This window comes from Penaeus japonicus, unplaced genomic scaffold (genome assembly GCF_977035675.1).
Source record: "Penaeus japonicus unplaced genomic scaffold, GWHDUDI00000001_assembly GWHDUDI00000035, whole genome shotgun sequence".
Classification (NCBI taxonomy): domain Eukaryota; kingdom Metazoa; phylum Arthropoda; class Malacostraca; order Decapoda; family Penaeidae; genus Penaeus; species Penaeus japonicus.
In genome coordinates this window covers 14,656,683-14,669,182 of record NW_028234437.1, presented here as the reverse complement: position 1 = coordinate 14,669,182, position 12,500 = coordinate 14,656,683, and the positions used below count along the sequence as shown (strand labels likewise).

Genomic DNA, 12,500 nt, shown 5'->3' with positions numbered 1-12,500 from the left:
AAGAGAGTCGCTCGCGGAGCCGGCTAGTAGCCTGGTCTCTTTATCTCCTCGAGGGCGGGGTTGTCTCTTCCTCTTCTCTCCTCGCTCATCGCTCTCTCTCGCTTCTCGCGCTCTCTCTCTCTCTTCTCTCTTCTCTCTCTCTGTGCTCGCGCTCTCTCGCGCCCTCTCTCGCCTTCTCTCGCTCCTCTCTCTCCGCTCCCGCACATCTCTCACTCCCTCCGTGCGAGAGGGCGCCAGGCGCGCTAGGAGCCCGAGAACGTAACACCGAACGGTTGCGAGACGGGGTCGTTTCCGTCTTCGCAGCAGTAGGCCTGGTTCTGGGGCGTCTTGCACCAGTACCTGCAGCTCTTACTTCCTCCTCCGCCGCCGCCGTGGCCTCCCACAACGCCCACGCCTCCGACGACCCCGCCCCCGTGGCCGACTCCGACGCCTGCTATGAGGCCTCCTGCGCCTGTGCCGACGCCCACCACGCCGATTCCTCCGCCGCCGCTGCCGTGGTGTCGTGTGTCGGCTGCGAGCGAGGCGGCGGGCGGAAAGCGACAAACCACCGAAATCGGCCACGACCAAAGAGGGACCTGTCTAATCTACCGGCAAGTCTGTGGTTGAATGATGACAGACACATAAGAACTCCTTCGGCAAAGTCGATATTTCAGCTGGATGAATTACTCCACAGCTGACAGTCTCACCATCGTCTCTGAGGTCCTGATCTGCTTGTGGACGCACTTGCGGGCATCGGAGTATATATACCCCAAGAGTCTCTCTGGTGATGACTCGAGGAAATTCCGGACGAAGAGGACAATGTAAAGCTCACCTTGATTCAAGTGACGTCACTCTAAAGATTTCCATTTTTCCCATTGATTGTATTGTCATTAATTGCCATTGTTGATGTCTAAAAGTTATCGTATTTGATAATTTGTTGTTATCAGAGTCACATATGTGGCTTAGATAAGTGATAAAATAGGAACGAAGTTAAACGGATTCACAAAGTACACACAAGTAACAAAGAAAACCAAACCAAACCAAATAACAAAACAAACAAACCAAAAAACCACCACAAAAACAAAAAACCGTCGATGATCAGACGAAATAAGTTCCTGATCGGTTCACAGGGACGCTTCGGAAAAATAATATATACGAGAACATTGACCACGAAACGGAACCGGAAAGAGCAAAACTCCGAACGAAAGGGTTTTTGTCTCTCCCGTCCTCTGCGGAGCCCGACCGCGCCCTCATTACTACTGCCCTTCTAACTATGCTCTCCTCCTCTCTCTCTTCCGTTTCCTTAATATTATATTCCCTGTTTTCTCTTTTCCTTCTTCATCTTCCTCCATCACCATTTACTGTTCGCTTCGGTCAATTGTCTACCGAATATACTTTACTCTCCGGTTAATGAAAAGTTAGATAGAAAAAAAAAAAAAAAAGATTACTCCACGTACAAGTTAATGCTTTCATGATATCGAAACATGATACAGTGGAGTTTGTGCTTTTGAAAGCTTTTGCTTATGCGAGATTATGAGAAAAAAGTTTAATGAAAAGATCAAATCACACACGGTTTATTAAAATAGATATTTGCCGACCAAGTAAATACTGATGAAAATATATTAACAATACCACTGCTGAGAAGGATAATGATTTGAATGCATGGTTGATACGTGTCGTTACCAAACAAGTACGGGTAACAGTCCTGCGTGGGACAGAGTAAAGTAACTGAAGTACGTACTTATGGGCTTCCCCCAGTAAGCCTTTCATCACAGTGGTATGGCGTCAAACAGGAAAAGATTTTTGAAGACCAAACAATTAATGAATATGACGGTCAACACCCCCACCCCCCCTTTGCTCCTGCAGAGTGGATGAATATCAGAATCTCATGAAGCCTCAATGCAGGATCAAGCAAAAGCGTTCTTGTCAGAGGACATCTTTGCTCTATATGACTGTTGTTAATGAGAGACCAATTTTTTTTCCTTGTGAAAGACATGTTCCGAATATTTTGTTTTGTTTGGATTTGAAGCAAAAGCGTTCTCGTTAGAGAGATTGTGAAATGGTTACATCTTCACCATGAAAGAATGTGATCACCAACCCAAATGCCTTAGTCTGAAAATAATTTTTTTCTTATTTTCTTGATATTTCCAGCCAAATTTTCCAGCCAAATTTTGTGAGATGATTTGTACCGTTCTCATGATCAAATACGCTGCTGTAGCTGTCTTCCCATAAAGCAAAGTTTGGACATGTTAGAATATTAAAGTATTTCATACTGATGATAAAGAATAATGTTCCAGATGTAGTAAGTACTGAAAATAGCCCAAAATGTTACATTGTTTACCATTATGATATATCTGTTAGTTTATCATGCAATAGTTTTTTTTCATATTTTATGTGCCTTATGTTTTCTTAATGGTATTTGATCAAACAAACAGTAATCATATAAAACCGTTTTTTCGTTTATGAAACATCATAGATTGAATTTTGTGTTAGCGTTCTATATGGTCGTAATTACCCGATCTTAATGAAGCATATGTCTGTTGTTATGGTATTAATGTTTCGACCTCGGGATAAATCGTATCTTTTAAGATGAGAATATCGCAGTTACTTCATGAATGTCATAGTGAATTACTAGTACGACATGGTAATGGCAAAGCTAGCTTGATAGTGGTGGGGACATTCTGGTAAGGCAGGGCCGATGTTGGGATAGACAGACAGGGCAAAGGCAACACTGAAGTGAGAGCAACGGAGTGGATGTTGTGATTCTGTTGACGCCCTTGACTTTACTGAGACAAAAGGCAGTTGAAGACTGTTCTCCGGGAAATGTTATATATAAGGCCGTGATCTATTTTGCTATTTTGTGATGCCGTTATGTCGTACATTACTCATTTCTTATAGTTTTGACATACAAAACTACCCTTGTATGTGACCATAATATTAAATGGGATTATTTTGTATCTAGAGTAAGTTTTATCCGTAGTGCACCTGTGGAATAGTTATGCAAATGGTTTATATCCCCCTGGAATCTCTTTTTACCAATAACCAAAATGTTGCTTGACTCCAAACAGCATGAAACTTTCTCTGCAGAGATCCTCATTTGGATAAAAAAATAGCATCGTACATGGCATATTAATAAAGTAATTTGTTTGAAGGTTTTACCATTTTATTTATACTGCAACATAAAACGCTACACACAGCATTCTTCAACGTGATTTCTGTACACGGCTTAAGAACTACCAGGTACTCCCAGGTGCCTTGCAGGTGTGGTGCTCCAAACAGGTGTCGTAGCAGCACTTCTCGTAGCCGGGGCACTTGGAGTCGTTGCTGCACTGATTGGGGGGCCGGTAGCCGCTCCTGACGGGGGGGCACTGAGGGCGGACGGGCGGACACTGGCCAGGCTTTACTGTGATAGAGTTACACAATATTGTATGGTGAAAATGATGTAAGGTTGGATATGGGGTTGTATCGCATATCAAGGTATTGAGATATATCGTTATACCCAAGACATACGCAGTTATAATGTATGCAGGCAAAATATTAAAAGAGGTATGGCATACCATGTATCAAATAACTTACCAACAGGTATAGTGATTGGTTCGCTGCTGTCCTCGCAACAATAAGCTTGGTTCTGGGGGTTCTTGCACCAGGCTCTGCAGCTGGATCCCGAACCGCCTCCATAGCCAGCTCCTGAACCTCCACCGATAATGCCGACGCTTCCACCTCCGTGACCTCCAAAACCACCTCCCACAACGCCCACACTTCCACCGCCATGACCTCCGACGACGCCCACGCCTGCACCGCCATGGCCTCCTCCAAAGCCGCCTCCAACGACGCCCACACTATGTCCTCCTCCAAAGCCGCCTCCAACGACGCCCACACTATGTCCTCCTCCAAAGCCTCCTACCACACTTCCTGAACTCCCATGGCCTCCTCCAAAGCCTCCTGAACTCCCGTGGATCCCTCCGACGCCTACAAAGCCACCTGAACCTCCGTGGCTTCCACTGAAACCTCCACCCGAGATGATGCCTCCTGAACCATACCCACTCGAGCTACCATAGTGCCTAGTGTTGGCAGCGAGAGCCACTGCGCTGAGGCCCAGAAGGAGTGCCACCGCCAAAGAACTCTTGTTGCCCGCCTGCGATAAAAGAGGCAAGCAATGTTACGAAAATGAGAGTGGAAGGAGAAAAAGTATCAAACAGTAAAATGATATAAGATGATATACAAATTATAAGATAATATAAATTATAATGTTAATGTGATAAACTATATATAGATAGTGAATTGATAAATGTAAAGTATTCATGATAAACCAGAGAAAAAAATATTAAGTATGATGAGAAAAAGTTAAAACTGTTATGCTGATATAATGTCGTATCAACACTTATATAACATATTCCCTCGACTCGATGTCGGAGTGTTAGGTCGACTTACCATTGTCCTCGAGAGTCGAAATGGTTGTGCTGGGATAACCGCAGTCACTCCTTATATACCCACGACACCTATGGAGATGACTAGAGGAAATCCCGTACCTCTATGGACAATGTGGAGTGATTAAACACTTTGGGTCTCTGACGTCATATCAGAAGAAAAAAAGAAGAAAAAACGACCACCTTTGAAGACCAACAAGGTTCCTCCATAACACCAGAAATCAGTCTGTTATGTTTAGCAGTTTTGGAAGCTTTGATTAATTCACTTCTGTCATCAAATGCCAGTTAAAGAACTTACATCTACCGCCGTTTATATATAGGAGGAAGAGGCAGACAGAAAAGAAAAACATCGGCGTACTATAATGACGCTACACAAGGCACTCTCCATTATATAACTGGGATATCCCAGCTTTCGCCTGGGCTGTGTCGGTCATGGTAACGGTCAACAAAGGCCAGGGAAAAGAAAGCCAGTGTTGCAGGATGACGAACTCTCCTACTATCTCTCTCTCTCTCTATCTCTCCGTCACTCCCTCCTCTCTCGTTCTCGTCATCATCTCCCCTCCTCTCTCTCTCTATCCTTCTCCCTCTCCCTCTCATCAACATTTTCCACCGGTGGACGGAAAATGGGGTTGGCGTTTTTCATATTTCTGTTCATTCTGCAGCCATAATCCTAAGTCAGCAATTCTGCGCGATGAGGTTTATATACAGTATTTTCGCCCAGTAATGCTGTTGAAAACGAGATGAAGATGGTGTTGCATATCAATTAAAGAGTTGCCTTTGGTGCTGTTATTGTTATTAGTGTGTGTGTGTGTCCGATCTCGAGCTCCTAGCACTGGGAGAGACTGGTTCTTGAGTTCCTAGCACTCGAAAGAACTAGTCCTTGCGACGATCTTAAACTGCAACAGGAACAGAGTTTCACCTGTGATCATACATTATTCCTCAGGATGATGGATAGACGGATATATAGAGATACAGAGATGGACAGATGAATAGATAGATAGATATATAGATAGATAGACAGACATATATATAAGTAGATAGGTAGACAGATAAATAGATATAGAAATATAGCTAGCTAGCTCGAGAGAAATAGAGAGAGAGAGAGAGAGAGAGAGAGAGAGAGAGAGAGAGAGAGAGAGAGAGAGAGAGAGAGAGAGAGAGAGAGAGAGAGAGAGAGAGAGATGAAAGAGAGAGAGATAAGGTTCTAATCTTAAAAGCACACCTAACACGCATCTGTTTTTTTCCTAGATATAGAAAGGCAAATATGCGTTGCGCGGGAAAACCCAGGTCAACCAATCAGAGGCGCTTTCTCGGTCCTTCACCTCCGCAATGGCCGAGGGTGTTATGCCTGCGCCCCCCTCTCCCGTCGCCCTAAGAAAGCAACGAAAGTCATGTATTCTATTGAAGAGATATTTTCCTTAATGATTTATACTGATGATCATTTGCATTACTTATCTTTTTATAGCATTATTAGTTGTGATGATTGCAAATAAAAAACAATAATGATTATCGTATTATCATTATTTCACTACAACTGTTACTATGGTAATCATCACCGTTATCATTATCAATGTTGTCATAATGATACTAGTAATGATGATAATGATAACAACAATGGTGATGATAATCATCATTATCATGATCAATATTATTAACATTGTTTTTATGTCCAATATTATTAGGGCTACTATTATGGCTAATGATATTATTATCCCTACCATCGTCGCCATTCATAGCAGTATCATCACGATCGTCTTCACGATGATTTACAATATTGTTATCATCATTATTCTCATTAGCATTATCATCATTGATATAACTAGTGGTACCATTATACTCCTCCTCATTGTCATTAACATTGTTAATCATCATTACCATTATCATTACCATAAATTTTGGTCATCACCATTACATGTACTAAAGCTCTTTTACGCCAAGACTTAGTCAGTCTTACTTTCGCTTAGTCAATTAATGCAACAATCATGTAACTCGCTGGCAATCTGTTGGCCAACATGAAATCAGACAGTTTCTCCGTAAGCATAAATTTTCTATTTCGTTTTCCTTTGTTTAATGGCCCTGCTACCAGGCTTCATATCTACAAACCATAGATATTCAGGTATTTCATGGTTCATGTGAAATTGCCTCTTAAACATTCATGTAATAGGTCATCTTTACAGAATATAAATAGTTTTTCCACTCTTAGAATTCAAGATGTATGGATAACTAATCGAAAGCGCCAGAAATATTTTGCTTCTTGTAACAAAGATGAATGAACAGGAATAAATAAACCGAGCAGAAAACGAAATAAACAAGTGGAACACCTAGTTTCGCAATCGACCGCCGCCCTTCCCACTTCCCGCCGAAAAACAAAGGAAAACAGGAGAGAGGCGACGCGACCGGCGCGAGAGAGCAGCAGCGTGCGGGGAATGGCGACTTGACGTCGGCAGCTTCACGGCCAAGGAAGAGTCCGCAGCAGTGGCCAATTTTCCTGCAAGTCACTCGTCGAGGAAGTGGCGTCCCAGAGGTGAGCAGAAGGTCAGGGATCTTCGGCGGCCAATCTGCGCTGGCCGAGAGGCAGAGGGTGCGGAGTCATGCTGCCGGGGAATTGGTGCCCGGGAAAAACACGCGAAGGGATTGTGCAACTGGAAACTTGCCTACCCTGTATCCCTCCTCCTTCTTCTGCCCCTTCCATCTGCTGCCTCCCTCCTCCTCCTTCTTTCTCTTTCTTCTCTTTTTCCTCATACTCTTCTTTCAGCAACTTGTCTTTCTCTTCTTTCTTTTCTTTCTCTTCCTCTTCTTTTTCCTCCTCCTTCTCCTCCTACTCTTTCTAATCCTTATCTTCTTTCTCCTCCTCCTTCGCCTTCTTCCAGTCACTCCTTATACTATTTCTTTTCTATTTTCCTCAGATTTTCTTTCTCCATTTTGCTGCTGCTGCTGATGGTGATGATCATGATAATGATTAGGATAATGATAAATAATATCAATAGAAAAAACAATAACTATAACAATAGCAGTAACAACGATGATGATGATAATGATAACAATAAATACAATGATTTAGGCTTTAACGGACTAAATGCGGCTGTGATTTCCTCGCATCTCGGGCCAGTGGAACATCGCCCTTTGTCTCAGGGACACTAGCCTTGGCTTCTGGACGGTTCTTCTTTATCAAATGACAAAGGAATGATAGAGATATTGATAAAGATGATAATGAAAATACTGATAGCAATGATTATGATGAAAATGATGATAATGATGATGATGACGATAATAGCAACAACAACAATGGGAATAATAATGATAATAGTAATTACGATGTAATTACACTGATACTACTACTACCACTACTAATATTGATGATAATTATTATATAACAAGAATGATATTGATGATAGCAAAAGTACTGTAAATCATGATGGTAGGATAAAGATGGTGATTAAAAGCATAATAATTTGAAAAGCAAGAATTTAATGATATTCAGTTTGCCATATAAACCGTCGCCGTTACATAATTTCAAAGTTCCACAACACACGCACCAAAACTGCACCCACCTACACACGCATACACACACACACACAGACACACACACACACACACACACACACACACACACACACACACACACACACACACACACACACACACACACACTCACACAAACATCTGCGCACCCAGTGTTGTCCACCTATCAGAAAATTTAAAAGGATCGTTCAAGTTCAAATATATTGTATTGCAATGGTATTTTGAATGGGATATAATGGTGCTATGATATGTCACGATTTGGTAAAGTTACATTTTGAGTTCCACTAAAGTTATGCTGTAGATGTTGTATGTGAGGGTATGTGTTAGTTATCAGCAGCTGTTACTTCTCTACACTAACAAGGAATATAAACACACCGTTGAATTACTATAACTTTTATTTTGATTCCTTAATCATTTAATCGAGGATGTTAAACTGACATCACAGAATCCAAATTAACCACAATCGAACGATGATAGAATGGCAGAAATATCCTCTACACACAATATACACTTAGCATGTGTATATTGGATATTTCTGTCACATCGAAAATGTTCTAAAAGATTTGAGGCGTGAAATTTAGGTATTTCCATTGAGCTTTTACAATGTAACAGGGTCTAGAGTGGCACCTTGCAGGTACGGAACTCCAGACAGGTGTCGTAACAGCACTTCTCGTAGCCAGGGCAGTTGAAATCTCGGCTGCATCTTGCAGGGGCATACCCAGATCTCGCGGGTGGACACTGTGGGCGAACGGGCGGGCATGTTCCCTGCTTTTCTGTGTAAAAAAATAATGGTTATGTCATGATAAGAACTTTGCACTTTTGAGGATTTCCTGATCTCTTAATATAGTCTACCATGAAGTGCATCACAACTAGACTCCTCTTCAGACGGCAAAATTGGCATGGAAACACCAAACGCACAGCTTGGTATTAGCTTCACTACTGTAGCTTATCTTATTTCATCTTTGTTCACACATTACGGTGGTTGTATTTGTATTTACGCTCTACACCGGCATCTTACCAGAATCACAGCATTCGTATTTTCCGGAGCGAGCCTCGCACCAGAAGTCACAATTCCTGCCGAAGCCGCTTCCCACGCCCACAACCCCCACGCCGACTCCACCCACAGCTCCGTGGCTGCCCAGGCCGCCCACCGACCCTGCGATGAATCCATGGCGAGTTTCGGCTGAGCGCGCTGCCGAAATCGCCACGACCAAGACTACCGCCGAAAGCGCTGTGTTCCAACTACGAACCTATAATGGAATGTGTTTAATATTTTCCGTAAAAAAAGAAAAAAAAAAAAATCACAAAAAGTGATTAAAAGATGAAATACACAGCATGCGTTAGTATGCAATATGCAATTACCAATCATTACATTGCATACTGTACAATTTATCGGACGATGAGCAGCTGGGATCTGAAATTATGCAAAGTGCGATTTAGACACAATGCGCAATTATTAGTCATTACAAATACACACTGCACGCTTTACCATCATCTTAGGGGACAAGACGCCTGCAAGGACCTCGCAGCATTTATATACACGGTCAGAGTGGGGAACACGCCCTCCACAATGGACCAACTCAGAGGTCGCTGATACAAAGGACGTTGATTGTCATCCGCAGGGTGGAAAATACCGCGGCTTTTTCCTCTAATTTTGCGCCTGGGCTGGAAGAGGAAAACAATAGAGATTTAATGAGTTAATTCAACCACAGTCTAAACTGCGACCTTCATAAATGTGAGGAAGAAGTCATTTGAATGATTCTGAATAAGCGAAGTGTCGAAATAACTAAACATCATACCACTGGTACCAGATTTAAAGGGAAGGTAGAAAGAAAACAGACAAGGAAAGAATAATAGCTAGGCAGAGGGAGGGAGAGAGAGAGAGAGAGAGAGAGAGAGAGAGAAAGAGAGAGAGAGAGAGAGAGAGAGAGAGAGAGAGAGAGAGAGAGAGAGAGAGAGAGAGAGAGAGAGAGAGAAATAGAGAGAGAGAGAAAGAGAGAAGGAGAGACAGATATATATATATATATATATATATATATATATATATATATATATATATATATATATATATATATACAGAGAGAGAGAGAGAGAGAGAGAGAGAGAGACTTTTACAAATTTCTTAGGACTATGGTGTGGTAACATCCATTTTAGTTCCTTTGTGAGCTCACACCTATTACAAAAACTTACTTATGGATAAATTAAACTATGGCCTGTATCATTACAAGCATAAAGAGTCAAGTGTTTACATTTCAAGGATAAGCAAGTTCCTTCCTGGGATCACATAATCACATACGTGAATGTACGTCGTACACATATTGTTGCAAAATACAATCATACTCTCGAAGGGGAAATTTAATAAACTCGCCCAGATTAGTATCAACATTTCAAAAAGATGATGCATCGTATATGGTCCATACCCACATCTTAATAAAACTCTGCCTGGGCTATCACAATCCCAGCAGAAGGGGTCACAACCCACACACGCATTCATCAGAAACAATTATGTGACCGGTGGAAAATTCCTGTTCCTTCGTGATTATCAATTACCTGTCCATTCCCAGTCATCCATTTCGTTTGGGTGAGGAAGAAAGGAGGAGAGAATGTAATTGAACAAATAGTTCGTAGCCTTATGATCATGTAGACACCTACGAAGCAAATGCCGATCTAAAAAGTGCTATCTCTCCAACATATTTGAAAATTACTTTTACATCCTGGGTGTGAGAAAATGAGCACACATTAATTCACACATAAAAGTAATGTTGGGCAAAATAACAATCAGGAGGAAAGAAAAGGGTTGTGATAAGAAAAGGATAAAACAAAAATAATTATAATTATGATGATAGAAGTAATACTTTAACTATTGATAATGATGAAAAATTGATAATGATAGTAATAATGACACTAACAATGATAATAGTGACAATAATTATGACGATTATAATGATAAAAGGAAAAAACAATGATAATGATGATACTAATATAGTAATAATATTAAGAATGATAATAATGACAATTGTAACAATAATAGATGATAATGATTGTAACAATAGTAATGATAGTAATCATAATGCTAATAACAATGATAATGCTAATAATGATGATACTAATGAAAATGATAATAATAGTGATAATGCTAATGCTAATAATGATAATAATGATAATAGTAATAAATATAATGGTAACGATTACAATAATAATGATGATTATATGACAAAATATCGACAACAATAATAGCAATATCAATAGTAATATGATAATGATGTTGATAAGATAATAATGATAATAATGTTGATGATATTAATGATAATCATAAAAATGATAATCATAAATATAATGCTAGCAATGATAATGCCAATAATGATAATGATAGTAATATAAATTATATGAAAAATAAGCAAAAATAGTGATAACGATAATGAAAACGTAATGATAATGATGATAAGAGGAAAATGATAAAAAATATGAAAATAGGAAGGACAATGACAATAAAGATAATGATAACGATAGTAGTAACAATAATGATAATGATAATCTACAAAATAAAAATTATCCGTAGGAAGATCATTGTCGTTATCAAATGATAATGATGATAATAAACATGACAATCAAGGCAATAATGATAATAATGGTACTAGTAATAATGATATTAGTAATGATAATGATAATAATGACTATCATTATCATAATGATAGTAATAATAATAGTAGTGATAATAGTGATTATAATGATAATAGTGACAATAACAATAACTATGTTATGATAATGATAATGATCTTGATAATATAAGTAATGAGGATGATAACAATAGTGATAATGATAATAATAATGATAATAATGATATTGACATTGATGATACTAATACCGATAACAGTAATGGCAATACCCCTAGGAATGATATTGATAATAATCATAATGATAACAATTATAAAAGTAAATGATAAAGAGGATGATAATAATGATGATAATAATAATGGTAATGATAATAATTAAAATAACAATAATGATAACAATCATAATGCAATGATAACAATAATGGTAATAATGATAACGGTAATGATATTACTGATGGTAGTAATTCTTATAATGATTATAATAACCATAATGATAATAATGAAAGATGAATATAATGATGGTAAAAACAATGAAAACTATAGTATTAATAAGGATACGGATAATAATGATATCGATAAAAATAATGATGAAAATAATAATAATGATAATGATAATGATAACAACGAAAAAGGACAATGAAGATAATCCTAATGATAATGATGAAAATGATAGCAATGATAATAACAGTAATGGTGATAATAATGACAATAATGATTATGATAATGCATATAATAACAATGTTAATGATAATGCTAATAATAATAATAAAAATGATATTAATAGTGCTAATGATAACAATAACAATAATATTACTATATATATATATATATATATATATATATATATATATATATATATATATATACATTACTATATATATATACATATATATTTAATATATATACATATATATATATATATATATATATATATTATATATATATATATATTATATAT

General features: G+C 38.7%; 2 protein-coding genes across 2 annotated transcripts in view; both read right to left on the bottom strand.

The window, feature by feature from the left end:
* Positions 1-3,120: 3,120 nt before the first annotated feature.
* LOC122263803 (uncharacterized) lies at positions 3,121-9,423 on the bottom strand. Its single transcript, XM_043032429.2, has 8 exons — positions 9,418-9,423; positions 8,947-9,178; positions 8,547-8,701; positions 8,078-8,091; positions 6,860-6,969; positions 4,411-4,460; positions 3,556-4,114; positions 3,121-3,382 (listed from the first exon to the last, which is right to left on the bottom strand). Exons 1-8 carry the CDS (start codon positions 9,421-9,423, stop codon positions 3,213-3,215), a joined length of 1,296 nt encoding a protein of 431 aa, XP_042888363.2. The 3' UTR covers positions 3,121-3,212.
* The window catches only part of LOC147467556 (sialin-like), a 58,924-nt gene continuing 55,843 nt past the window's right edge, over positions 9,420-12,500 (bottom strand). The window contains exons 12-14 of the mRNA XM_086531276.1: positions 10,581-10,642; positions 10,044-10,101; positions 9,420-9,593 (exon numbers count right to left, since the gene is read on the bottom strand). Of these exons, the coding sequence (XP_086387402.1) occupies positions 9,420-9,593; positions 10,044-10,101; positions 10,581-10,642 (294 nt within the window). The remainder of the gene's footprint in view (positions 9,594-10,043; positions 10,102-10,580; positions 10,643-12,500) is intronic.